Consider the following 25,238-nt stretch of genomic DNA (forward strand, 5'->3'; position numbering starts at 1 on the left):
ACTTCTCTCCCTTATGAATACTTGCCACCAAAGAGATAGGGGAAGCACACAGGCTTCATCACTGTACACACACCTCAGTCATCAAAAACAAAACAGGAAAAAACACGGTGGCTCAAAAAAACAAACAAAAAAAACAGTACAGGGGTTTGAAGACAGCAATGTAGTGGGATGCAAGTGAAGTAGATTTAGAGGCATCATGACTGTAAGCAGATTGCTCCTTATTCCAGAACAGAAAATAGACCGTCACCACTAAACAGAAGTGCGTTCATAACCCAGCAGCACAAGTGCAGCTTCCTTAAAGCGCAGCCTCCTTGCAATGCTGCTATTCACTGCAGACATTTTAACCAGCAGTGCACAGGGTCGCTGCCCAAAGGTAGGACCTGCAATCTGCATATCAAGAAGGAAGGGCGAAGCTTCTTGCTCCAATAGTAAGGAGTGTGGCAAAGCATGCAGCCTCATTATTCATAGGATGACTATGCAATCTCCTTTATCATGCAACAAGCATTACAACCCCATTAAAGAGCCAAACGAAGAGCAACCTCCTTACCTAGCTACAGGAAGTCCATTTCAATAATCCAGCAGCAAGCAATGCAGTCCCCTTACCTGACACCCCGCCTTTTCCAGCAACTGTGCATATTTCACCGTCTTCTCTATTTCTGGGAAGACACGGATCTTGCAAGTGATGGGGACAGACAGCTTCTCGCCGGCCAGCCGAACTAGGAGAGAAACGGGAGGAGTCCATGAGGATCAGGCAATCGTGCAGACAGCGACGCCGGAGGGCAGGGAAACCGTGCAACACTCACTCATTCTCTCTAGGAGATCCCACTCCTCCTGCAAGAATGACCCGTAGTGCCCTGAAAGAAAATAGCACCAAAAAATGCATCGTGAGAATCACTTTTGTGCAATCTACCAACAGTCATGAAAAGAAGACTCCTTCCATCTAGAGGACATATTACACATAGCAAGCTCTGGCGAATTTTTTCGAACACTCTTTTTGTTATTATGTCATTTGATGTTGAGGTAGTTAAACATGCTGATCTGTTTTAATAATTCGACCCTTATGCTAAGCATTAACAAACTTGTCCGGTGTCTGGAGGAAACAATCAATTGCAGTCCCTTTTCCAATGTGTTTACATATCAATTGTCCACTGTCAGCATTGTCATTCTGCCTCACTTATCTAAATCACTTAAAAACGATTGTCCTCCACTTTCTTCCTAAACATTTAATCTCAATTCACTCTGGTGGCACTACAACCAATACCCAAAACAAGACGGAATGCCAACTCAAGCACTCGAGTACCCACTTCCTGGGGTACTGCTCATTCAGAGTCATGAATGGACAAAAGCCCAATAGCTTATTGAAGAAGCTTTAATGAAAGGTTCCATGGGAAGAGGCCAGCCTAGTAGAGCGTGCGTTTATAAGCTAACCAGAGGATCTTGCGTTGAGATGCTTCGGGCCTCCTCTGTGGTCTAACCCTTTCACCACACAATAAAATAGAAAATAAAGCCTGGTCCTTTTCCTAAAAATGTCTTCCGTGACTATAACGGATTTTCTCAAACCAAGATTAAAACCGAGCCCAGTAGCACAAAATAATTATAATGATTACGCATCCTTCCAAGTCCGTCATTAATTGTGTGCACACATTCTGTTATTGGGGTTTTCCCATACATTTCTTTGTGCGACTGGCTGTGAATCCTTTATTTCAGTATAAAATTCAGCCCACAAGAGCCTTTTAATTCCTGGGATCTAAAATGATTTGTAAAATTGTTGGAAGTCCCTAGTAACCCTATTTCATGGCAGCTTGGAGACTGGTTAGCAGTCATTCCAGAGATAAATGCAATAGAAGGCTGACAGCACAGCATGCCTCTCACCACAGCAAATGCTCCCAATCTCATTAGACTGGTGCAATCCGGCACTATGACATAACATTCAGGTTTGACTTGCTCACTCAGACAAATACCCACCCCATTCATCACACACACTCCCCATGACAATGTAGTACAAGCATGTTTTTACCTAGACCTGCTACTTACCTCTCTTAGCGATCATTTGCGGACAGCCCAGATTCAAATCAATAGCATCACAATAATCCTGAGCTAAGAGGCCAGCCTGAACAAACACCTCTGGGTCATTGGCACAAAACTGTAAAAAAAAAAAGCAAGGGGTTAGTTTTGTGAGCAGTGAAGGCGGAAGTTGATTTTAGACAACAAGTGGGCAGTAATCAATACTAAGTTTAGTATTCTGCACAGACTGGCTTGAGGAAGGGTGAAGCACACGTCAGAGGCTGTGACTGGTTGACAATCTCACACCAAGGATTGGCTTCAAGAGATAATCCTTGCTCTTACTGGATACACTGAGGAAGTTGAAATTGAAAGAGCAGATCTCCTACACTAGTAAGGGAGGGTCTGGTGAAACCTACCAGGAAGTGGAGGAAGAAAGAACATAGAAAACGAGGTAGGGGAAGTCTCTACCTGCACAATCAAGGGGCGATCTTCAGGACACACTTCACAATACAGGTTCTCACGGCGGTAGTTGATGTCTCTCACAAACACCTGTGCATGCAGCATAGGAGTGTAGCACAACTGTGCACCATGGCGCCGGCTCAGCATCCTCCAGGGTAATTCACTCTGGTCCACCATGGGTGCCACCACATAGCGGGCACCATTCAGGGTTTTCTTCCAAAAATGGAGTCCTTGAAGCTTTGTCATCTTGACCGGACTGAAAAAGAAAGCAGCGTGAGAAACATTCAGTGCAAGAGTGCTGGGTTAGAGGTCTTCAGGCAGCAGACTCAAAACAGTTCTATCAAGGAGCCCTTAGGCTGTTTCACGAGAGATCAGTGAAGACATTGATTTTGGAATGGTGGGATGCATAGGTTCATAAGCAATCTCAAAACAGCTGATCAGAGACATAAACCTACATAAAGAGCATACGTCCTCCGGAGATGATGTTCTTTGAAGAGTATTGATGAACAGGTCATAAACACATTTGGACATAATCAAAATGTTCTTCGGCAACTAGTTCATGTAAGAACTTTGTCCTTTCTGCAGGGTCATCCCGGATTTCTCACCTTTTTCTGGACCCTTTGTTTTTGCCGGCTGTAGAACTATATGTATGTTACCCCTTCTAACCAGAGATAAAGTGTTGGTACTCATAAAGTTAACATACCTCTAATTGCCATCTTTAACTTACCTAGAAATAACTAGTCTATGGTGCAAAGTGTATTCAGGGTCCGTAAATTAAATGTACCAATGGACTGCGGGATCCATTGTGCCACCCACTACAGTAATAGTGCAAATATGACCGAAGGACTACCATTTGTAGCTTAGCTTTTGCAGCTTTAAACTGAAATTTCATCCCGTCAAAATTCCTCCTTTTGACAGGTCGAAATCTTCCTTTCAAACATTTAGAAGTCCTCCCTATGTACAGCTTGCTGTCCATAAGACAGGGTGCATGGTATTTAAAAGCAGGGCATGCAGGAATTTAATGTTAACATATTATAGAGAAAAAGTTATATTCACTTTAGAAAGGCTGACAGTTCCATAGGAAAACACGGGGCTATATTATTACATTTATAAATGCTACTTTGGGTTGGGAAACGGCTATAAAAATAATTAAACAACAATTTGTAATAGTTCTTAAAAACCCAAAACAATGGTGGTCAGGTTTTTGATACATATTAAGGAAAAGGTACTTTTAGAAAGTTACCTTTTCCCGGTCTAAAGCCTCTGGTGGCCCATTTGCATTTGCTCTCCCACTTATGCCAGCCAGTAATTAACATTTGAATGGGTGTGAATAGGTTTGAAATGCCTTCCAGGAGCAAACAGACTAACTGAATAGGTTGAGATGGCCCCCTCTGAACCTGACAATACGTATGGTGGGGCTGTGAGCATCTTTTTTGACATTACAGAGTCAAATCCCGCTTGAATATCACATCCTGCTTGACAGGTCTGCTGGGATTTTACACAGAACACTAGGAGCACAGTTCAAAGGATGAGAACAGGATGCAAGACAATACTTCTGTAGTCCTTGACTGGTTGCTGGAAAACTCTTTGTTCCACCAGATCTCTGCATCTGGGCTTAATGGGGGTACAGTGACTGCCTCAAACTGGGTCTTAGTATTTTATGTGGGAGGACACCAGGATTACCATCATACACTCCCCACATATAGACCCAACCTTCAGAGACCAAGTGTATTGTGGGTAAAGATTTCTGCCATCTTGAAAATGGTCAAAGTGTGTAGGGCTGGCCTATGAACAGACAATACATGTATAGTATGGGTAAAGGAAAGGCACATCAGAGAGCAAGGATGGATGGGGGTAGCTGAGGAGGAGGAATAGAGGTCATCTGCTGCTGGGTCCTACAATACATGGCAATATGCAAGGGTAATCCTCCTGCTACCAGTGGGTGTAGGAGGGAAGGTCACAGATGACACAGATAGCCCTTATTCAGTTATTCAGTCATAGTCTGCTAGTGCTGGGACCCTCTCTTTCTGTTCTCACAGCCACCGAGTCTCTGCCTTTCTACCGCCAGCCTTACACTGTCCTCTATCCAACATATGTTAACCTGTGCTACCCCCAAGTGGCCTAAGAGAGGTTTAGCTGGTACAACGGACCCTTACCACTTGGTGACAACCGCTTAGTTGGCCATCACGGACCCCCAGCGCCGACCCTACTTGCTACCAGAACCACTATGACCTCCACTACTGTCCAATAACCCATCACAAAGACCTCATGAACACATAATTTAGCCCTCTCACCCTCTGCTCAGACCCTTAAGGTCCTCACAGCACCACTGCTAACCAACAACACTCAGCGGCTCACCGGTGCTCTAAAGAACGTATCAGACATCATCCAACATCCAAAAGCCCAGGTTACTCTACGGCAGTCAATACTCAACTCTCCAACCCACTGCGTCAGCATGCACTTTCATTACAACTGATAGATGATTTGACCTCACAAAGGATAAGTTAATCATTCGCTTTACCAATCATAGTTTTCAGGTGGATAGGTGCAATTAGATCAACTAAAACAAATCAGAACTACAATTGCAGAATACATTAGTTGGTGGTAAAAAAAAAAAATGAGCTGCAGTATTTTGTCCTTGGTAACAGGATTATTTGGCAATATTACCTATATTAACCTTCTTTCACTGTGCAGTCATGCACTTTACTAATTTGCTTCAACAATACCACCTTTGCTTCAAATAAAGTCTGGGTCATAAACCCTTCATGAAGAAAACGACGCACATGCTTTCAACTACCTTTTTAACCCAAATAGATCACCCAGTGACACTCGCCACTGGATAGTTAGTTAGGATTGTGATCCTGTTTCCTTAGGAAATAATTTTTTTATGTTGCTAATAATTCTGGCCCCGTTTGACCAATTTCCAGGAAACTTTTCAAAAAAGTGGTAGTTTTTGCATACCTTGCACATGGAAAGTTTCGGGGTGATCTGTCATTTGGGGGGGGGGGGGGGAGAGAAAAAAGGGACGGGGGTCCCAAAATGAGTTTTCCCTATTACTTTTTCCATAGGAACTTTAGACACAGCCACAGCCCAAACCGCTGAATGGATTTTCACCAAATTTGGCTTAACATTCGACCTTGGACCAGAAAAAGTGTTTTTTTGTGTTTTGGTGTAAATCCGTTTGGTAGTTTGAGACTTTGAGGTTAAAAAAAAGTTTTATATATCACGCTGCGGTAGATCCTCACAGCCAACAGAGCTCAGACGGAGATCTGGTTGGCTGCCACCACCAGAACCAGGAAGTGGTGGCAGCCATTTTAACTCAGTAGCGAGTCCTAAAAAGAAACTAAACAAAAAGACATAAGGGGGCAGGGTAGGAACAGGCCTGGTGGTAGAGTCCCAGAGGGGCCCTAACTAGGGACAAGATTTTTAAAATAAAGTAGCTGTGAATTCTTGGGGGGGTGGGGAGGACCACATCTCCCACTGGCCCAATTTAATTAATCGGGGGACTGGGGCGCCACTCCCCCCCCCCCCCGATCTGTATACGCCCTGGGGACCCCATCCCCTGGGGCCAAAAGTATATTTTATGGGGAGGGGGCACAAAGCCCCACTAAGCCAGGCTTTAAAAGTCCCTGTGTACCCCCATCCCCGAGGGTCGTTAGTCAATGAAAAGGGAGAACAGTCCCTCTCCCTGAGCCTTTAATGGCCGCAGGGACGACATCCCCTGGGACCAGCTCACTTGCTGTGTCCTGTGTAGACCACCCCCAGAACACAGCAGTTTCCTAACCCGCAACGGGGTGGGCAGGGAAACTTGCGTTTGCTTCTGGGAACATTTTTTGAATCAAATGGAAGCAAACACAAAGTCTGCCCCCAGCGGGCAAAAGCTTTAAAAATGCTCCCACAGGCTGGAAGCAGACTTGAGATCTATTTCACTGTCCACACTGATGGGGGCAGGAAAACAGATCAAGATAAGGTTCCCGCCTGGAGGTAGTAGCATAAATAGCTGCTCCCTCCGGGCGAGAGCAATGCTGGCTCCATGCGGGGAGCAGGCTGGGGACTCTGAGGCCTTGGTGCTCCCCCGTGTCCCCCAACGCTATACATGGTATGTGCACCAGGGCACCCACTGTTCAATAATGTAGGCCCCAGGAGATGGGGTCCACGGAACCATATTAGCCTTGGGAAGGTGGCCGCGTAGCTTCCCTATCTCTTCAAAGTAAATATGGCCCTGGGGTATAGAGTCCCCAGGACCTGATGAGGCTTGGGGAGTTGAACCATGTGGCCTCCACCCCTTTTATTTATATTTCAGCCCTGGGGAATAGGGTCACCAGGGCCTAATTAGGCTCAGGGAGGGTGGAAGTTCTCCCCTCCCTTTATTAATTACTCGGCCACAGGGGATAGGATCCTTGGGGCCGAATAATGCTTGGGGGAGGTACTCTATTTATAATGTGCAGGAGTGTGACCCACCAGATGCTACTTAATGATGATATACCATGGATTCAGTTAAATTCCTTACAGTAATACTAGGACATCTGAGAAACACCAAGGGCATAAATTCCGACCGAGCAGAGTTTATAATGTCCATACTTGTTGACTTAAGAGTCCCATTATCACTTCTATCATCATCCCCATGAGAAAGCCTACCCGGTGCCAGCGGTGAGGGGTAGGTTTGACGGCTCACTTCTTGGGGCTTCATGGGCACAATACTGTATGTGTCTGTTTATCCCGCTGGACACTGTTGAGGCAGCACTTTGACTACCTTTAGGTCATCCCTTGATGCTGTGGGTACCTTACTCGCAGCGCTGATACGTGGTAGGTAGGTTCCCCGCGCCCCACGGTGTAGAGGTAGTTTATCCACTAGGTCCTGATGAATTGCCACTGATCCTCCTGATGAATTGCCACCGATTCTCCTGACCATTCGGCGTGAAACATGTTGACCCATAAAGAGCAGAGCATAGTTACCCAGAATCATTACTTCAGATAGCCACCACTCTTCCCCCTTTTTAATCAGGTGGAGAACCAATTTGAATAAAAGTGTCTTTGGACAACCCAACCTGTTTTAATCACTTCTCACTACATCTACACTTCCTAGGCCCCTTACTCTCACTGCACCAAACGGCAAGGAACAAAAGATCTCCACCAAAGAGCCCCTCTAAGTGTGCCCGTCGGGTATTGCAGTGCCAATCAGACGAGGAGCAGGCCCATATGATGAAGCATTACACCTAGCTGGCTGGGTGTGTGAGGGCCCTAGTTCTTTCCCCTCCTTCCGACTTACCTAGGTTAAGCACTCCCCCTTGTGATTTTCTGACATATCTCCTTCCCCCTCCTTTGACCATCCAGAGGAACTGCATACCCTTTTTTCTAATCATATGCCTTGGCATGTATGCTGGGCCTCCATAATAAAAAAGCCCTATAGTCCCCCTCTGTTGATTGAAAGTCACACACAAACACATCAAGTATCTGTTTATCATGTGTCCACTACTAGAAGATTCAACCTAACCCCAGAGTATGATTTTTATGGTAAGAGTATGTTTCGCATTGCCAGACCAATGACAAAAACAAAGAATAAAAGAAGAAATATGCTACCACCAGTAACAAAACCAGAATTGGTTTTAAAGTAATACCGACTGAGAAACATAAAGCACTACCAAGGTATGGGGGTTATCAAAATACTGTGTCACACACTGGCACTTTGGAAATGGAGTACCTGTTACCCCGTTGAAATGGGATTACTTAATAGAGAATCTTTCTAGACAAGTACACCAATACATAGTTTGAATTTTTCACCTATTTCACACGTGTGGTCTAATGCGAATTACTGGGACTTTGTTTTTACATAAAGCAAAGCAGAGGTAATGTGCATGCATGAACACGCACTAGCATGATAACCACTATGCCTTGGTATACCTTCTTATCTAGATAGTGTTACACACCAGCGCATTATGAATAGAGTACCTGTTTACACCTTGAAGATGGGATTTCTCAACAGAGAACCTCTATGGGCATGTGCAGCAATACATGGTTTGTATTTTTCATCCTTTGCAAATGCAGCTGTGCGCATTCACTGGGACTTCATTTTCATTTAAGCTCACTGACATAATGCGCATGCGCGAAGACGCATTACAGTGATGGCGCAGGTTATCCCCCAAGAATTCCGAACCATAGGGTTGAAACAACATGCTTTTCCTATCTCAGTATCATCGGGGACATGACAGGGGCCAAGTAGGTTATATAGGTGACATGAAACACTTGATGAAGTAAGTAGAATGGATGCATTCTCATATAGAGAACAATGGAAGGTACGAGCACTGGCTGTTTGTTATTCCTCCTTATCGTATTCTCCACTACAGGTCTCCTGACATAACCAATATACTGTGTGAATACAGGAGCATGTCCCGTACTCATCCCACGTATCATATTATCCAGGCATCCCAGGGTAGGTTACTGCTCGTGATTATTGTACGTGCACAATATTAAATCCTTCATATTTCACAGATGAGTAATTACAGCTAACAAGAAAACACTTGTTCATATTTGTGTGTTATATCTGTGAAGGGTTTGTGGTTCCTACTGCAAATAGTCATGCAGAACAGATTTTTCCTAAAGGTGCTGTCTGGTTAATTGATTCGGGTAATAGTGCACAACTGACGTGCCTAAGAAACTTGAAAAAGGGCCATTGTTTTTTTTTGTCTCTTACAGCACCCAGGACGAGAATGTCCTAGGGAAAGAGCAACTCTTTTGCAAACTATTTATGTTATATGTTGTGTAGTTGTCCTGACAAAATAGTGTTAGTTTAACTGACAACCCTAAATAAAAAAATTCCGGAGTTTTCAGCTCATTCAATCCTGATGAAAGCCCAGGACCCTAAGGACATTATACTTTAGCGCTGAAACATGTCGACTTTTGTGTAGGACCATTGGCTGTATTTTTCAGTTACAAATAGGACAGGACACCATATCTAACAGCCACTGGGAGGAAAATGCCTGCTATGTCTAAATGCAACACTTTGAAATGGAAGAAAAATAAACTTAGGAGTTAGCTTTATGATTATATGGGTTCCATTGAAATTATTACAGTTTTCTCCCACTTAAAGGTGTAAAATTTACAAACAGAAAGCATCTTGCAACCAATAGCCTAAAAACACAGAGACATATTTATAAAATAAAAATACAGCCATTTACCGACCTGGGAGGTAGAACAGAAGAAGCAATGGCATCCACAGAGGGATCTGCCAACACATGCAGCTCCTCCTGAGAAAGGCATCTACTACCTAGCACACAGAGCATGGGAATGCCAAGTAAGTACATACACGCACTGGTAGACTCTTAACCAAGCGTGTTGTCTCAAAGTAAGAATGAGTATGCAATAGTACCTGGCAGATCTTGAAGCCCATATTGTTCCACGGAGCACTACTTCAGTTGTTCACCAGGCAACCCTTGGTTTTCACTGCAGAGCTGGAAAATGAAGATCCAGAAGACTAGCAAGCCCTTCCGAAAGCTAATCGGAGGCGACCCGATCCAACCCAAAACATCAGCAGTGGTTTTTGGAGAACAAAAAGGGGATGACTCATGAAAAAAAAATCAGGCCCAGGTATTTTGTGAACTGTTGGTTCAAAAGGACGGAGCCACTAATTATGGAGAGACCACTGTTAACTAACACAAGGCTGTAAAGGTTAAATTTGCTGAGTGGTTCTCTTCCTTTGTTTCCGACTGCCCCCGTTTTGCCCACATGAAATGCTCCAAATACCCTCACCCAATTTGGTCTAAAATCTTTACGCACTGGTCTTACTGTATTTATAAATTTCAACACATACTGAAACAACCTACAAATCCTGCATATTTCAACTCTTAAACTAAACAGAATCTCTCATGCTGTACTTTTCTCTAGCACTACTGGGATCATTTGTATTAAAAACTAGAGTTTCTTGCCCTGCTCTCACTTGATTTACTGCATCCCAATAATACTTGGCCAGAGAATGCAATATAAAACCATTAAAGTTAGCAATGGCAAATGATCGTAGGAAAATGCAGCTGCTCTCTCCTCACCGATATGTTCTCTTATAGAGAGTTTGAGGTGTATTTAGTCCGGAGTTCTTCCTCAATTTCTTTCGGGCAGGGATAATCCCATCACAACTCCTGGAAATGTTTACAATTGAGGGGGTGGGTCTAAGGAAGTACTTGGAAATCCTATGTGGTGGGTGGTCCTTCTGCATGTAACTGTGTTTTATGTGTGTAGTGCACACTACACAACGTAATACTTTTAGCTGCTATGCTGTTTGCAGGCAAATATACACTCACAGCAGGTGTGACGATCCGTCACCACAGCAGACAGAGCACCAAGACTCTACCCTGGACACTTTCCCTCCTTACCTCCCTCCCTACTCCCGCCTCTATTTTCAGCCGTCTTGGTCAGAAAGGGAAGAGGACTGTGCCTTTAAGAACTTCACGCACTGGGATCCGCGCCCCGATCAGCTGACGACACCACGTAGTACCGGTAGCCGGATGAAAGGAGACGCGGAAGGAAGCGGGGGGAGAAGCACCCAGAAGACGAGCAGAGGAAGGAGAGCCACAAGAGGAGCAGGAGAGAGACTGGACCTTCTTCGTGACACCAGGAGCCCAAGGAACCGGGGGAGGAGCGCCGGAGCCGGAAGATGAGCAGACGCCCACTGCAGAGGACCGGGAGAGAGAGACGGTCCCTATTCTGCAAAACGCGGAGACCAGCGACGTTTCAGGAGGGGCGTGGCTTCACTAGGTACAGGCTAGGCTGGAGACAGTCTGGGGGGCACTATCCTCCAAGGACGGGGCGGGTGTGGGAACCTAACACCCAATAGCATCAAGCGCTTGCTGCACGGGCGAGAAGAGGCACGTAAAACGCTAGCACCAAAGCAACGCGAGCACGGGTGTTTAGTCCCCAACACCTTTTCCCTGATCACGCCAAAGGATGCAAAGTCGTGTTCTTACCTTCCTTTTCTTGTATGGTTTGTCCCTGGTGTACCCCCCCCAAACCTACTCTCCGAGGCTAAAGAGAATACGATTGCCAAGCGTCCAAAAGAAGAGGACTACCTTTTTGTTTACTAGCCCCCCAGTGAAGCAAGTTTCCCCAACAAAAGGACAAAGACTGTAAAAACTCCAAATAAAACGACCCTATTCCTCAATTCAGAGTCGGTCTGTTTCTCCTCTGCGCCACACGTGGTGTCAGAAGTGAGATCACTCCATAAACTGTTGCTATGGAGAACCTCATTCAGCAACTTATCCGTGGCCAGGAGAAGCTGGAATGGGTCGCCGAAAAACAAATGTTAACAGCCCAAGCTGCCAGAGACGTCTTCAAACACTCAATGAGCAACCAAGTGGACTGCATCTAAAAATTGGCAGTAGACCAACTGCAGTTGACCACCCAACTACAGGCGCGGCCAGGGACTGGACCCAACGTGGTCCTACAGAAGTATCTTCCAGGGGAAGATCCGGATGCTTTTTTGTTAAATTTCGACAGGGCAGCAAAGGCGTCTGGCTGGCCAGAACCAAAGTGGCCTTTCTTTTTAGCTCCCCTCTTCACTGGGGAAGCACAGGCCGCTTACTAAGTGGCAAACGCCAATGGGAACACGTCCTATAAGGAAATAAAAGACATCGTGCTGAACCACCTGGGGATGGATGCCGAGGCCTACAGGGTCCAGTTCAGAAAAGAACGAGGCGCTCCAGGTGACACTCCAAAGACCCTGTTCTTCAAACTGAAGACTGCAGCAGATCAATTCGCTGAAACCCCAGGAGAGAACCAAGGAGGAAATCATGTCATCTGTATACCTGGAGCAGTACATCGAGGCCTTGCCTTTCCCCATACAGAGGTGGCTCAAACACACCTACCTAACGGTCGAACAAGCGATGGAGATGGCCACCGCTTTTCTTTGAGTCCAACCCCGCTATTACCTTGGGAGTCAGACAAGCCTACATGGTCCTCTGGCCCCTCTAACAGTAAGACTGAGAAAAAACTACCCAGACCTATCCCTGAAGCAATGAGGCCTCGTGCTCTTCGCCCTACTCCCCTACACGCAAAAGGAACTCAGTGCTTTGAGTGTGGAGAATGGGCCACATCGCCAGAGCTTGCCCTACAAAGAAATCCCAAGAAGAACCAATTCACACATTCAATACACACTAACAACCACAGTGCCAAACATACTCATACACTCTCCACACTCAAGAGAAATTCAACATGTGTGATATAGTCAAAAATCAAATTGAATAACATTTATGATATAAAATACATAGTAAACATCAAATAGTCAATAATCATTCAAGTGATTGGGTAGATGGGTGCCTTAGTATATCGCCCCCCGGGCTCATGTGCAAACTTTTCTAACGTTCTACTTGAGTCTTTGGCTCCATACATCAGCAATGATAAAGATTTTATTTTACTTGGAGATTTTAACATTCACAGTGAACTAATAAATTGTAAAGAAGCCCAGTCGGTTTTACAGGACCTTTTGCTTCTGGGGTTATCACAGGTTAACTCTGGACCTACACACCGGGCAGGACACACATTAGACCTCATATTAGCAAACCATCCTTTAGTCTCATGTCTACCGCCTATTCGAACCAGCTGGTCTGATCATTTTGTTATCGAATTTCATACCTTTCAACATAAATATATTGGTCATGAATCAGTTTCTCTTCCCTGCAAACGACGTCCTTGGTATAAGGTTAATGAACAGACTTTTAAAGATAATTTTATTAACCCCTCCTACTCTGCCTCAGAGGGAATTGATGGTGCCTTAAGGGAATTTGATTTAGCCACTAGGCGAACGATAGACATCATCACTCCATTGAGACAATTTAAACCACGCCCTGCCAATAAACAAGAGATCTGGTTTTCTGATGAGCTTCGAATTTTAAAACAGAACTCTAGGAAGCTGGAAAAAAGATGGAGAACCTCACATCAGGAGAAGGATAGAAAGCAATACTGGGCTTCTCTATCCATCTATCACAAAGCCATTCGTGGGGCACGTAAAACCCATATAGCATCACAAATTGCTGCGGCAGGGAATTCTTCAAGGGTTCTCTATCAGGTTCTACAGTCTTTTGTGAAGCCAGTTGCCTGCGAAAGCTCTGAATCAGTATCCCAACTTCTTTGTGATCAAATTTCGTCCTTCTTTTCTAATAAGATAGACAGGATTTATGAGAATATTGTCAATTCTAATCTCGCCTCCACTGCCATGGTCCCCTGTCAGGTCTTTAATGATACTGAACATGTGCCTAATACACAAGTTTTAGACACCTTTCCCTCAATCTCTTCCCCAGACTTATTGGCTCTGATGACCCAGATAAAAAGTGGTAGTCCGGATGACATCATACCTGCCAAACTTATGCCCATCCTTTCTGGACAACTTGGCCCCCTGATTCAAGGACTGGTCAACTTGTCTCTTGGCTTGGGCTCTGTTCCCAAGGATTGGAAGCGTGCGCTGGTAAGGCCCATCAGAAAAAATACATCTATCCCTTGGACCGAGCTTACCAATTTAAGACCTATCTCACTGCTTCCTTTTCTGGGGAAACTGACAGAAAAACATGTCAACAGACACTTGTCCGGCTTTGTTGAAGATGTGGGTGGCCTGGACTACTCACAATCCGGGTTCAGGCCAAAACACAGCACAGAGTCTACTCTTCTGTCTGTGGTAGACGACCTACATATGCTTCAAGATAGGGGTTACTCTGTAATCTTAGTTTTGCTTGACTTGTCAGCAGCGTTCGACACCGTGTCACATAACACTCTTGTTGACCGGTTGTCGAACATGGGAGTGAAGAACAAAGCCCTTGCCTGGCTGAGAAGCTTTCTTACTGGCCGTACCCAGACTGTCACCATGGGTACTTACCGTTCCAGGGAAGTAGAAATTACGAAAGGGGTGCCACAGGGCTCCTGTCTGAGCCCTACACTTTTTAACATCTATGTGGCACCCCTGGCAAGAGTGATGCGCGAATTTGGTTTTATTCCAGTGTCTTATGCTGACGACACACAGCTCCTCTTCCCTTTCAAAACCCTCACGACGGAAATTAAGAACTCTTTCTCGGCAGGCATGAAGTCTGTAGGGCAATGGATGTCATCTAATTACCTACAATGTAATGTCAGCAAAACAGAGATTATGTTGTTTGGAGGGGCCAAGATACTGTGGTCCCCCGATTGGTGGCCCCCCGATCTGGGTATAGTTCCTGAACCGAAGCAGGTTGTTAAAAATCTGGGGATACGCCTTGACCAGGATTTAGTGTTAAGGCAGCATACCAATTATATTACAGGTGTATGCTTCCACACTATTGGCCTGTTGCGTAAGATTCTTCCTTTGTTGCCGGATTCTTCCAAAAGGACCCTGGTGCAGGCTCTTGTTCTAAGTCGGCTGGATTACTGTAATGGCCGGCTCCTCTCAGCAAATGAGGGAGTGTTGGCCAAGTTACAGGTGATCCAGAATACAGCAGCTCGACTGGTCCTTAATGCCCCTCCGAGAACAGCTTCTAAACCTCTTTTGAAAAAACTGCATTGGCTGTCAATCCGGCAACGGACTAAGTTTAAAATCTGTTGCCTGATCCACAAAAGTATTAATGGCCAAGGTCCCCTGTACTTGGAAAACAAATTCATTCCCTACACTCCTACCAGGTCCTTGAGATCCAGCAATGGTTTTCTGCTGGTAGTGCCCCGTGCCAAAAAAGCTAGACATGGGGGTAAAGCATTGTCAGTCGTGGGACCTACACTGTGGAACAGTCTACCTCAAACTTTAAGACTATGTCCCGAACACTTGCAATTCAGGAAACAGCTTAAAACTTTGTTGTTTAAAAGTGACATCTAAGACGGCTCTCCCTGTCTGTTAATGATCAGCTGAAACCCGATCCAGAGCGCAGAGATACTCCATTGGAGTCGATTCTAGCGCTATATAAACCCGCAAATAAATAAATAAATAAATAAAGTGTCTTCTATAAGAGAAGGTGGAAGCAAACGGAGGCACAAGGTTGTCCAGCGCCAACATGTGTTTCGGTGACTAACCCGATATGGGTCACACCTTCATCAGGGCAGTCAGATCAAATGTGGGACACAGGAATAGATTTGAGTTTGAAGCATCTAGGCAAGCCACCATCAGTAAAAGAGTGGGTTGAGAAGAGGTCCAACGATAGGGTCAAAATACTTGACTAAATACAGCTGAAGAGTGGATGAAAAGGACGGTCATCCGAATCCACTAAGAGTAATTCAAAATGCAAAAGGATAGCGTTTGGAGTTGGTCCAATTTCCAGAAGAATACCGCTCAATGACGTGAATTCAGCAGTGTTCAAAGTACATCCAAAATGAGATATAAAGCACGGTGACCATAATCGTCCTGCGGAACTCCCGCCGCGTGCTACATCAGCTTTCTATGGGAGTGATTAAGCCGTCTCAAAGAAATTGGTCATTGTAGGAAAGTGGCTCTGTATATACTGTTCCCAAATAGGTACAGTGTGAACAGTCCCCAGAGGTTTGGCAGAGGCTAAAGTTAGATATAACCTTACTCTCTAAAGTGGTAGCTTGGTCGAGCAGTAAGGCAGTATCAGAGGACAGTGTAAAGCATTTGGTGTACACACTCAGTCAGCAAATGGTCATCCACACTCAAGAACTGAACTCTAGGCCAATGGTTTGTATATACAAATATATGGTTGTTTTATTTTAAAACCAACAATAGGTATAAAAATATACTTTCTCCGAAAGAGATGCTTTAGTTAAATACTTTGCAAGAGGCAATTGACTTGAAATGCAATAGTTACAGTTTGTTGCAATAGGCAACACAATTTCAAACACAATAATACATTGAGCTCAATGGGAATTTTAAGTTATATGCAATTGATTACTTTCAGGATTACCTTTCTAACTCCAGGACTGGATCCTAGATTCAGTCCTGGGACAGTTCTTGGAAACGAGTAAATACGTTTTAGTTACTGTTGTGATTTTTAAGCAATATTTTGCTATTTTAAAAGTTGACACTTAGAAACTTTTTCTGATCAAATTGCCAATGTTATCCTATGGAAAGAAATTCACTTAGCAGGTAAGTGGGGTTATGGTTACTTTTTCTAGGTCCATGTTGGATCCTGGATCCAGCACTAGTGTACCACCTGTAAGCAGCTGAGAAACTGTGTTTGAGTTATACAGGCGATTTTTAAGGAATATTTATAAGTTTGCAAAATCGACACTTGGAAGTACTCGACTGGCAAAGTTAAGATTCTGGGCATAGACTCAGGGGTCTCCCAGGGTCAGGTAAGTACAGTTGTTACACCCTCAGCGGCACAGGGGCAGCCGGGTGCAGAGTGAATTAGGCCCAATGTTATCCTATGGGAGGCAGGGGGCCCTTGGTTGGTGGCTGCTGACTAGCAGGCCACACGGCTGTGGGAGGTGGGCTCCTGGTCACTTGCTCAGGGCAAATGGGGAAGTGGGTGGGAGTAGAAGTTGCACTGCCAGGGCCACTCGGGCGGCTGGGTGCAGGGTGCAGGGTGCTTTTGAGCCTTCGGGCGCTCAATGGATTGCTATGGAAAAGCTAAAGGGCGAACAAAGGCTGCAAGCTCGGGACGAAGATTCATCAGGTGCCACCACCACTTCGAGAGGTAAGTTGGGTAGTTGGAGGATAGATAGGTACCCAGGAGTCAGACACAGGGGGGCGCCGGGTGCAGGGGTGCCTTTTGGTTGTCGGGAAATCTTACCCTCTGTTGATCGCGGTTGGGGGGGGGGGGGTCCCTGGTTCTGAGGCTGCAGGCGTCATCAGGAGCGTCGAGGTGGGTCCTTGGGTGCCGGATTCGGGGTCACAGTCACCAGGGGGACATCCTCGGGGTCTTTGTCCACTCCAGCACAGGCAAGGCATGGCAGGTGCAGAGTGTGCAGGGTTCGCGGTTCCGGGCTGATGCCAGGGGTTAGATACTTGCTTTGAGCAGAGCCACTGCTCGTGGGAGTCCCAGGTGCTCAGAGTCACAAGGTAGCCAGATCCTCCGGGGTTTGTGAGGTTGCTGGCCACAGGAGGTGCAGGGATTTAGCAGGAGCAGGTTCGAGGGTCGACTGGCCGGTAGGGCTGGGGTCAAAGCAGTTGGTGTCTTCCTCTTCTTAGCAGCTGCACGGCAGGTCTTCTTTCTTCTTGATCTTCTTCGCTGTTTTAGAATCTGGAATCTGAGGAAGGAAGGTTCAGGGTGCCCCCAAATACAAAATTTAGGGGCGTTACAGGTAGGTAAAGGGCAGGGACCACTGGGTCGCTGTCCTGGGGTGGGTACACCCCCTATCCTGCCATTCTCCTGTGGGAGGGGGGCAGTGGCCTAGGCCTGATTGGGCAGGACTCCATCTTCATGATGGCGAGAGCCCGGGGATGTGTTTCACCTCGCCTCCCCCACCTGAGGGGTGGGGATGGCAGAGGCTGGCACACCCCCTGTCCTTCCTTGGGGTTTCCGGACAGTCTTCCCGCCAGAGTGGGGGTTTAGAACTGGTAGGGGCCAGTTGCTGAGTACAGCAAGTGGCCTAGAGAAGCTCACAAAGGCGGCATGCCTTTGAAGCTTCCCCTGCCCATCCTGGGGGAGGAGACCTAGCACCTCGCCCAGGATGTGCATTGTTCCAGGACCAGGAGAGCGGATGGCTCTCTACCCAGGAGTCCAGCAACATGTCTCAGACCAGACGTGGATTGTAGGTTAGGTTCAGGGGCATCTCTAAGATGCCCTCTGTCGTGCATTGTACATTAAAACCTGCACTGGCATCAGTGCGGGTTTAATGTGCTGAGAAGTTTGATACCAAACTTCTCAGTCTTCAGAGGAGCCATCATGGTGCTGTGGGGTTCGTGTTTGACGAGCTCCCAGCACCATATACTCTTAAGTGGCAGCACTGCACTTACAGTGCCCAGGAATGGACCTGGGTACTGTAGGGGCACAGGGCTCATGCGCCCACGCCACTGGCATAGTTTCAAGAGTAATGGGTAAAGAGGATGTAGACAACGTTATTTTGGCAGGACATTTTAATATACACCTTTTAGGGAATGGCCAGGAAGACGAGCTCACGCACGACTTGACTGGAATATGGAGAATCCCGATTCAAGGCCCCTCGAAGGAAATCAAACAAGCGAAGAGTTCAAACTACCTTCTCTCAGAATTAGAACACCTGAACCCAAGGGCAGTAAACGGCCGTTTCAAGGGGGATAACCCCCCTGCACCTACATACCATTCAGTCAAAACATCTTCTTATCTCGACTTTACATTTACTACGTTACCATGTTTGACAGGATAGCCTCATTTCAAATAGGCAAAAACACAATTAGCGATCATATGCCACAAGAAATGATACTTCAAGCAACCTCAACATTACTCTTGGAGGCTGATAAATCCATCATCCCAGTAGGAACAACAAACCTCAAACGCATAAGGTGCAACTCAACAAATATAGAAACAATAGCAGCTACAGCTAAAGAAGTGCTTAAGCAAGTACAGGAAAATCCAAGCCAACCGTTGGAAAGTTGGGAAAAATTCATTTGTACTCTTGGCGACAAATTTCCTTCCAAAACAGTCCTAAAACAAAAGAACGTAAACATTTCGCCACTGACGATAGTAAAGAGCCCAGTCTCTAAGAAACTAAAACTAACAATAAATCAATTATTACGACAACTACGGCGAACACCGGGAAATCAGAGCTTGCAGCAGTCTCTGCTTGACTCAAAGGCCCTTTTTAAGAAAAGAAGATGGGTCAGAAAAACGACCATGAATAATGAATTTGGGGCTAGACTTCTTTACGACGCAAAACAGAAAAATAGGGCCAAATTTTGGCAGTCCGTAAACAAATTACACCGGCCAAATCACCACAGGATCAGCTCTCATATCACTGAAGAGGCATGGATAGACTTTCTCTCAAATCATTTCAATGACATCGAACAAACAGCTACACACACCAAACGCCTAGGATCTGAGAGTTTTAACAGGATTGCAAAAGAGCCAACGCTACATTGTCCACCTTCTTTTGAGGATAGAACAGTGCCACACCAACAACAACGGGCAACAACTCCAATCTCTGCACAAAAAGATAAACGGAGATTAGTGGAGGAGTATACCACTCAACAGATAAAGAAACAAATAGCAAGGTGTCGACCGGCCAGAGCCCCCGGCCCCAATGGCATTCCACCAATGCTGTACAAAAATGACCCGGATTACTGGAGCAATGCACTTGAACCTGTCTTTAAATACGTAGTCGAAAACACTATAATTCCTGAGTCATGGAGAGGCTCAATTATAAGCCCCATATATAAACAAGGAGCAAGGTCTGTGCCGAAAAATTACCGCCTGATAACCCTGATTGACATCGACGCCAAATACTTTGCAGGGCTCCTCCTAAATGACCTAACCACCTGGGCCGAAGAGAATCATATAATCGCCAACTCAAACAGGATTCCGGAAAAGGCAAGGTACAACAACCAACATAATGGCCCTGACCCTGCTCATGGACGCAGCTAAACAGGGAAAATACCCGCTTTTCCTCTGTTTTATAGACTTTGTTGCAGCATTCGACCATGTCGATCGAACAAAACTCTGGCAAAAATTGGACGGCTGGGGGATTCCTCCAACTCTTTTACTCCAATTAAGGAACCTTCACACCAACACATGGGTCAGAATAAAGCTCGGCGAAGGACTGCATATATCAAAAAAAATCCATACCACAAAAGGGCTTAAACAAGGGTGCGTGCTAGCCACCCTGTTATTCAATCTTTTTTAGCCGACCTTCCGGGGGAGCTGAACAGCTGTGTAGCCCACGCCCCGAAACTAGGGAATTCCACTCTGTCAAACCTGTTATACGCGGACGACTTAGTCTTGATAAGTAGGACCCCAATAGGACTCCAACATTTACTGAATGCAACTTACAAATTCTCGCAAGAAAACGCACTCAAAATAAATTTCAACAAAACAAAAACGATGGCAGTCAATTACCATAAGAAGAAACATTTTAACTGGTTTCTTGACGGGCACCGTTTGGAACAAGTAGCAAGCTACAAATATTTAGAGGTAATATTGGACCAAAATCATTCATCAAAAGCGCAAATAGAATCTTTGCGCAGAAGGGGGGTAACGACCTGTCTGGCCATAAAGCCCCTTAAGAAGCTTTTACCGGACTTGAGGTGCGACCCTCTGTTAAGGGTCCTGCAAGCTAAACTCCAGCCAACAATAACCTATGGAAGTGAAGCACTGAAGGGAAAAGACGCAACAACCCTTGAAAATATAATATCCAACTCATATCGAGCGATCTTTCAACTCCCCAGAATGGTTTCCCCGGCCCAAATACGCTTGGAATTTGGGCTTCATAAGCAGTCACTGGAGCACATGGGAGCATATGTGAAATGTTGGTATAAAATCAAAGGCGACGAAAAAGGAACCCTGAATAACTTTGGACGGAACTTTGCCACCCAGGAAAATCACTAGCAAGCCTATACCTCCAGGAATCTATTATACATCTAGGTTTAACAGACTTGTGGGACATCCCGGTGAATCACCTCACATTCAAAAAATCCGTATCAAAGGTAATCTGCTTACTATCCGCAATAGAGGACAAACAAACATTAGTCAAACTATCGCATGGCTGGATGGTGCTAAATACATATAAAATGCCAAAACCCCAGCTCTACCTGAAAATTGGAACAAAAAATAACACCACGGAAAAATTCCTAAAACTCCGGCTGGGGGTTGGCCCCTTTAATCAATTTATGCCACCTTGGGAGAGAAAGGGAGGTGTCCAGCCTTGTCGTTTATGTGGCAGCGGTGTTGAAGACGCAATCCACATTATATGCATCTGCAATAAGCTAAAAGATATAAGAATCACCCTGCTAAAGCCAGCGTTCAAACAGTATGGAGCCAGATCGTGCAGACAAGCGGTAATGTTGTGTTTCAACCCAGAGCTGGTCCAGTTAAACTGCTGGCTAATCAAATATCTTGACATAATTGCAAAAAGACTGAAACACCGGACCGAGCAGCCCAACGATCATTTATTATAAAAACTGATATAATCATTACAAGATTGGGCATAGTCGAAACATTACTTACAGTCAATAGGACTAACCTGCAGAATGTTTTAATAAATTAAGCACCTTTTTCTAACGTGTTGTAAAATTTTACAAATCACTTTAATTATGGTTGCTGACAAAAAGTTGGGAATTTTAATAACGATTTTACCGAAAACTGTAAGATATTTTATTTTTTTCTTGTGTATACAATGGTTTTAATTAATCAAGCATAATAAATAAAAAAATAAAAAAACACTGGCATAGGTCACCCAGCTAGAGGGGTGGCTCATGTATGCCAGGGCAGTGTATGTTGTGGGCATGGCACACAGGGATGTGTGCCATGTCGACTCTCTGTTTTGTCTTGTACCCAGACACTCAGCCTGCAAGGGCAGTGTGTTTGTGTTAGGGTACAGGGCCTCTAAGGGTGGCACAATAAGTGCTGCAGCCCTTAGAGGCCTTCCCTGGTCACAAGGCCCTGGGTACCTAGGGTACCATTTACCAGGGGCTGATATGTGGCCAGGGTGTAACAATTTGGGTTTTAGGGAAGAAACATAGGCCCTGGGCACCTGATTGGCAGGAGTCCAGGGCACACTTAGTAAATTCAGCAATTCAGCAAAAAGTGGGGGCATACCATGCAAGAAAGATTGCACTTTCTCACAGTCATCGCCAATCGTCTTGGTGCCTAAACCAGACCATTCCGTTCGGTTTTGCATCAATTTCAGGGCTGTTAATGCCATATCCAAATGCGACGGCTACCCCCTACCCCGGGTGGATGAGCGGCTCGGCCCTCAGACCACAAGATCAAGATAAAACTGCCTTTTCTACAACCTCGGGCCTGTACAAATTTAATGTTTGCACGGGCCCCAGCCACATTCCAAAGGTTCATGAATAAGGTTCTGGTAGATCACCAGGCCTAATCGTCTGCCTATATTGACGATATTATCATTTTCATCCCTATATGGGAACACCAGCTCCACCATTACCACCTCACCCTCCAATTGTCCATACACCCTTCCCTACTACCAAAAAAGAGGTCTGGGCCTTCTTAGGCCTCTTGGGTTATCGCCGTTTTATTCCGCAGTACTCAGATGTCCGCACCCCTAACAGACCTACTTAAAAAGGAGACCAAGACATAAGATCTAGCGAATCCCCCACAGCTAGCTGTTAAAACCTTTCAATCCCTGAAAGAAGCCCTCACCACGAGTCCCGTCCCAATCTCACCAGATTTTTCCAGACCCTTCTTGCTTCAAACCGATGCTTCTGAAAACGGCCTTGGCGCTGCTTTTTCTCAGACCCCCTAAGACGGTACTGAACATCCCGTGCAAACTCTTCCCTTGTGGCTGGATTCAACTGCAGTGTGCAGGCCGGTCGCTCCCTGTGAAAGGGCAGAGTAGGGTCGTACCGGTGTTTGGATGCTGCTGGTTCTCTACTGGGAGCTATGACTTCAGTGGACAGAGCAGGGTCGTGGTGGTCCCTTCCGGTCCCTGGTGGTTCAGACGATCTGATTTCCTCTTTGGCTGGCACAACGATGTTGTTGCTGCTCTGGCGTAACAGAAAGGGAATGGAAATCCAGAGAGAAATTGTCTCTCTTTAAAGGATCCCCATCCCGCCTCAACACTCACCTGGTGTGACGTCACCTGCAACTGCTCCATTAGTGAAAAGTGAGCATGAATTTTCACACTAGCACGCATGCTTACTCCAAAGCTACAGCTCATGCAAAAACCGGACCGTCAGTGCCAGGGCACGAAAACACAGCCCAAGAGGGGCCCGTTTTGATGCCCCCATTTAAAAACTGCTGATGCTCCGCACCGGCAGGATCCGGCCCACTTAAAGCCCTGCCTAATATATTGCACTAAAGATTTCAACTGCTGCCTGCACCTTATTGGATGCCCAGGGGGCGGCGTCGATACATATTCTGCCCTAGCTGTATGTGCACAGAGGCAGATTTTCTCTGTATGGTGAAGCTATGTCCAGTGATAGAACGGATTTGGGAGACAGTGCTGAGTTGCTTATCCGAACTAGATTGGAGACTGCTCCGTAAGGAAGTGCTAAACAAGCACGCGCGGCAGCAGGGGGGAGGTAGGGGGCCTGCGCGGTTCCCTTGCGGGAGCAATAATTGCTACCATATGGTGCCGCTCGCTCCTGCAAGTGAATCTCCACAAGTGCATGCGTTGCCATTGAAGGCAATGGAACGCGTGCACGTGTTTGGCTGAAAAGCCGAAGCGACTGCTAAAGGTCTTTTGCCTATGCAGCGCATGCGTGCTGCGTAGGCGAGACCTAAAAAGGAGAGCAACAACATACTATCATAAGACCTAGGTTTTAGTTACCGCTCAATAGGGAATCGTGACATCAAGCTCTCTGCAAAAGCAGTGAAACTGAAGTAGAAACCGGATTGACAATGACCTTGGAAAGACACTGGACAGAAGGCATGCTTGGTACAGACAAAGCTAGAGACCATGCAGTGTCTTTAAATCAAATGTGACAAATACAGCAACTGACTAAAACCGATAAGAGCAGATGCTCAATATGCCAGAGTACATGCTGCCTGCTGTGAAATAGTACTCTCCCTTTCAATATAAGTGTAGGCGCTTGGCATCCATAAGTGCCTGCCCATTTGAGCCAGAAAATATTCAACCTAGAAGGGCCTCATGTGCAGTCCACGTCTGTGTACATTCATAGATCACTGAGCACTGGCTCTTTAAGTGTGTGATATTCTATCAAATCATAAGCAGTTTAGGTAGGAGATTGTTTGAAAGCGAACACTGACAGTGAACTATCTCACATCCTCCGCCGTGAACTAGTAATCAACTACTGGCTAAAATGTTTTTAAAAACATTTCTTTAAACATCTTTGTGGATTTTTTTAATACATCGAGGAGGCAATATATTGTTACTCAAAATTATCATCATCATAGGAGCACTTTTATTCCTAAGTGGCCTACGTCAGGAAGTGCCTTGAAGCGCCCTAGAAAGTGGATAATATGAGTGAGCCAAGCCTTGACTTAAACCAGTGAGCACAGCTTTTGTACCCGTAGCCAGGGCGTCAACCTGCTAAGATATCTAGACAGCTTCATTGTGTTGGCTGCCTTTGAGATTTGGGAGGCCGCAAGACCCTGATGACCTGTTGAGTGAAAGAAGAGTTGTGCCTGCATGCCGCCTGGCTCTTCTCACCTCCCCTAGAGTCCGACTCTGCTCCTCCTGCAATGGAGGAGCATCTGGTCAAGAAGGAAGAAGTCACGAGGCACCAGTGAACGACAGGCAGGCCCTGCCTTCTTTTCTGCAGCCCAAGAAGCAAATGCTCCTTACGTGCCATACCTTTGTAATTGTCCATACTCATCAAAGCAGGCATGCACAAATATATTTGTTTTAAAAGAAAAAGGCTTTTGGGGGGAATCTGGTGTTTGTTTTAGTGAAATAGGTGCAACTGCAGCAGCTTCCAGAAGCAGCTTGAAAACTGTTTGTTCCAGTGAAAGTCTGTCATATGTTTCAGTGCATTCTGACACCTTAACTTAAAGATCTGAGAGCCATCATCAAATCAATTAGCATTTGTAAAGCGCACCACTATCACCCATAGGGGTATCTGGGAGCTATGTCTCCGAAGAGCCAGGTCTTGAGTTTCTTTCTGAAGTCTGCCAGCAAGGAGACTGTGTGTAGCTGGGGAGCAGGTTGTTCTAGGTCTTGGCAGCGATGTAGGAGAAGGAAGGGCCACCGCTGTGGCTACAACGGATGCGGGGGTTGTGTGTGCGCGAGGGCAAGTGAAGAGGAACCCAGGTGTCTGAAGGGTT

The 25,238-nt window shown here is 45.8% G+C and overlaps 1 protein-coding gene across 2 annotated transcripts in view; it reads right to left on the reverse strand.

The window, feature by feature from the left end:
* The window catches only part of DUS1L (dihydrouridine synthase 1 like), a 228,910-nt gene that overhangs the window by 192,312 nt on the left and 11,360 nt on the right, over nucleotides 1-25,238 (reverse strand). For both annotated transcript variants that reach the window (XM_085617567.1, XM_085617566.1), the window contains exons 2-5: nucleotides 2,473-2,719; nucleotides 2,035-2,143; nucleotides 804-854; nucleotides 604-716 (exon numbers count right to left, since the gene is read on the reverse strand). In XM_085617567.1, coding sequence (XP_085473693.1) covers nucleotides 604-716; nucleotides 804-854; nucleotides 2,035-2,143; nucleotides 2,473-2,709 — 510 coding nt within the window. In that variant the 5' untranslated portion in view covers nucleotides 2,710-2,719. The remainder of the gene's footprint in view (nucleotides 1-603; nucleotides 717-803; nucleotides 855-2,034; nucleotides 2,144-2,472; nucleotides 2,720-25,238) is intronic.

Source organism: Triturus cristatus, chromosome 7, assembly GCF_964204655.1.
Source record: "Triturus cristatus chromosome 7, aTriCri1.1, whole genome shotgun sequence".
In the NCBI taxonomy this organism is placed as follows: domain Eukaryota; kingdom Metazoa; phylum Chordata; class Amphibia; order Caudata; family Salamandridae; genus Triturus; species Triturus cristatus.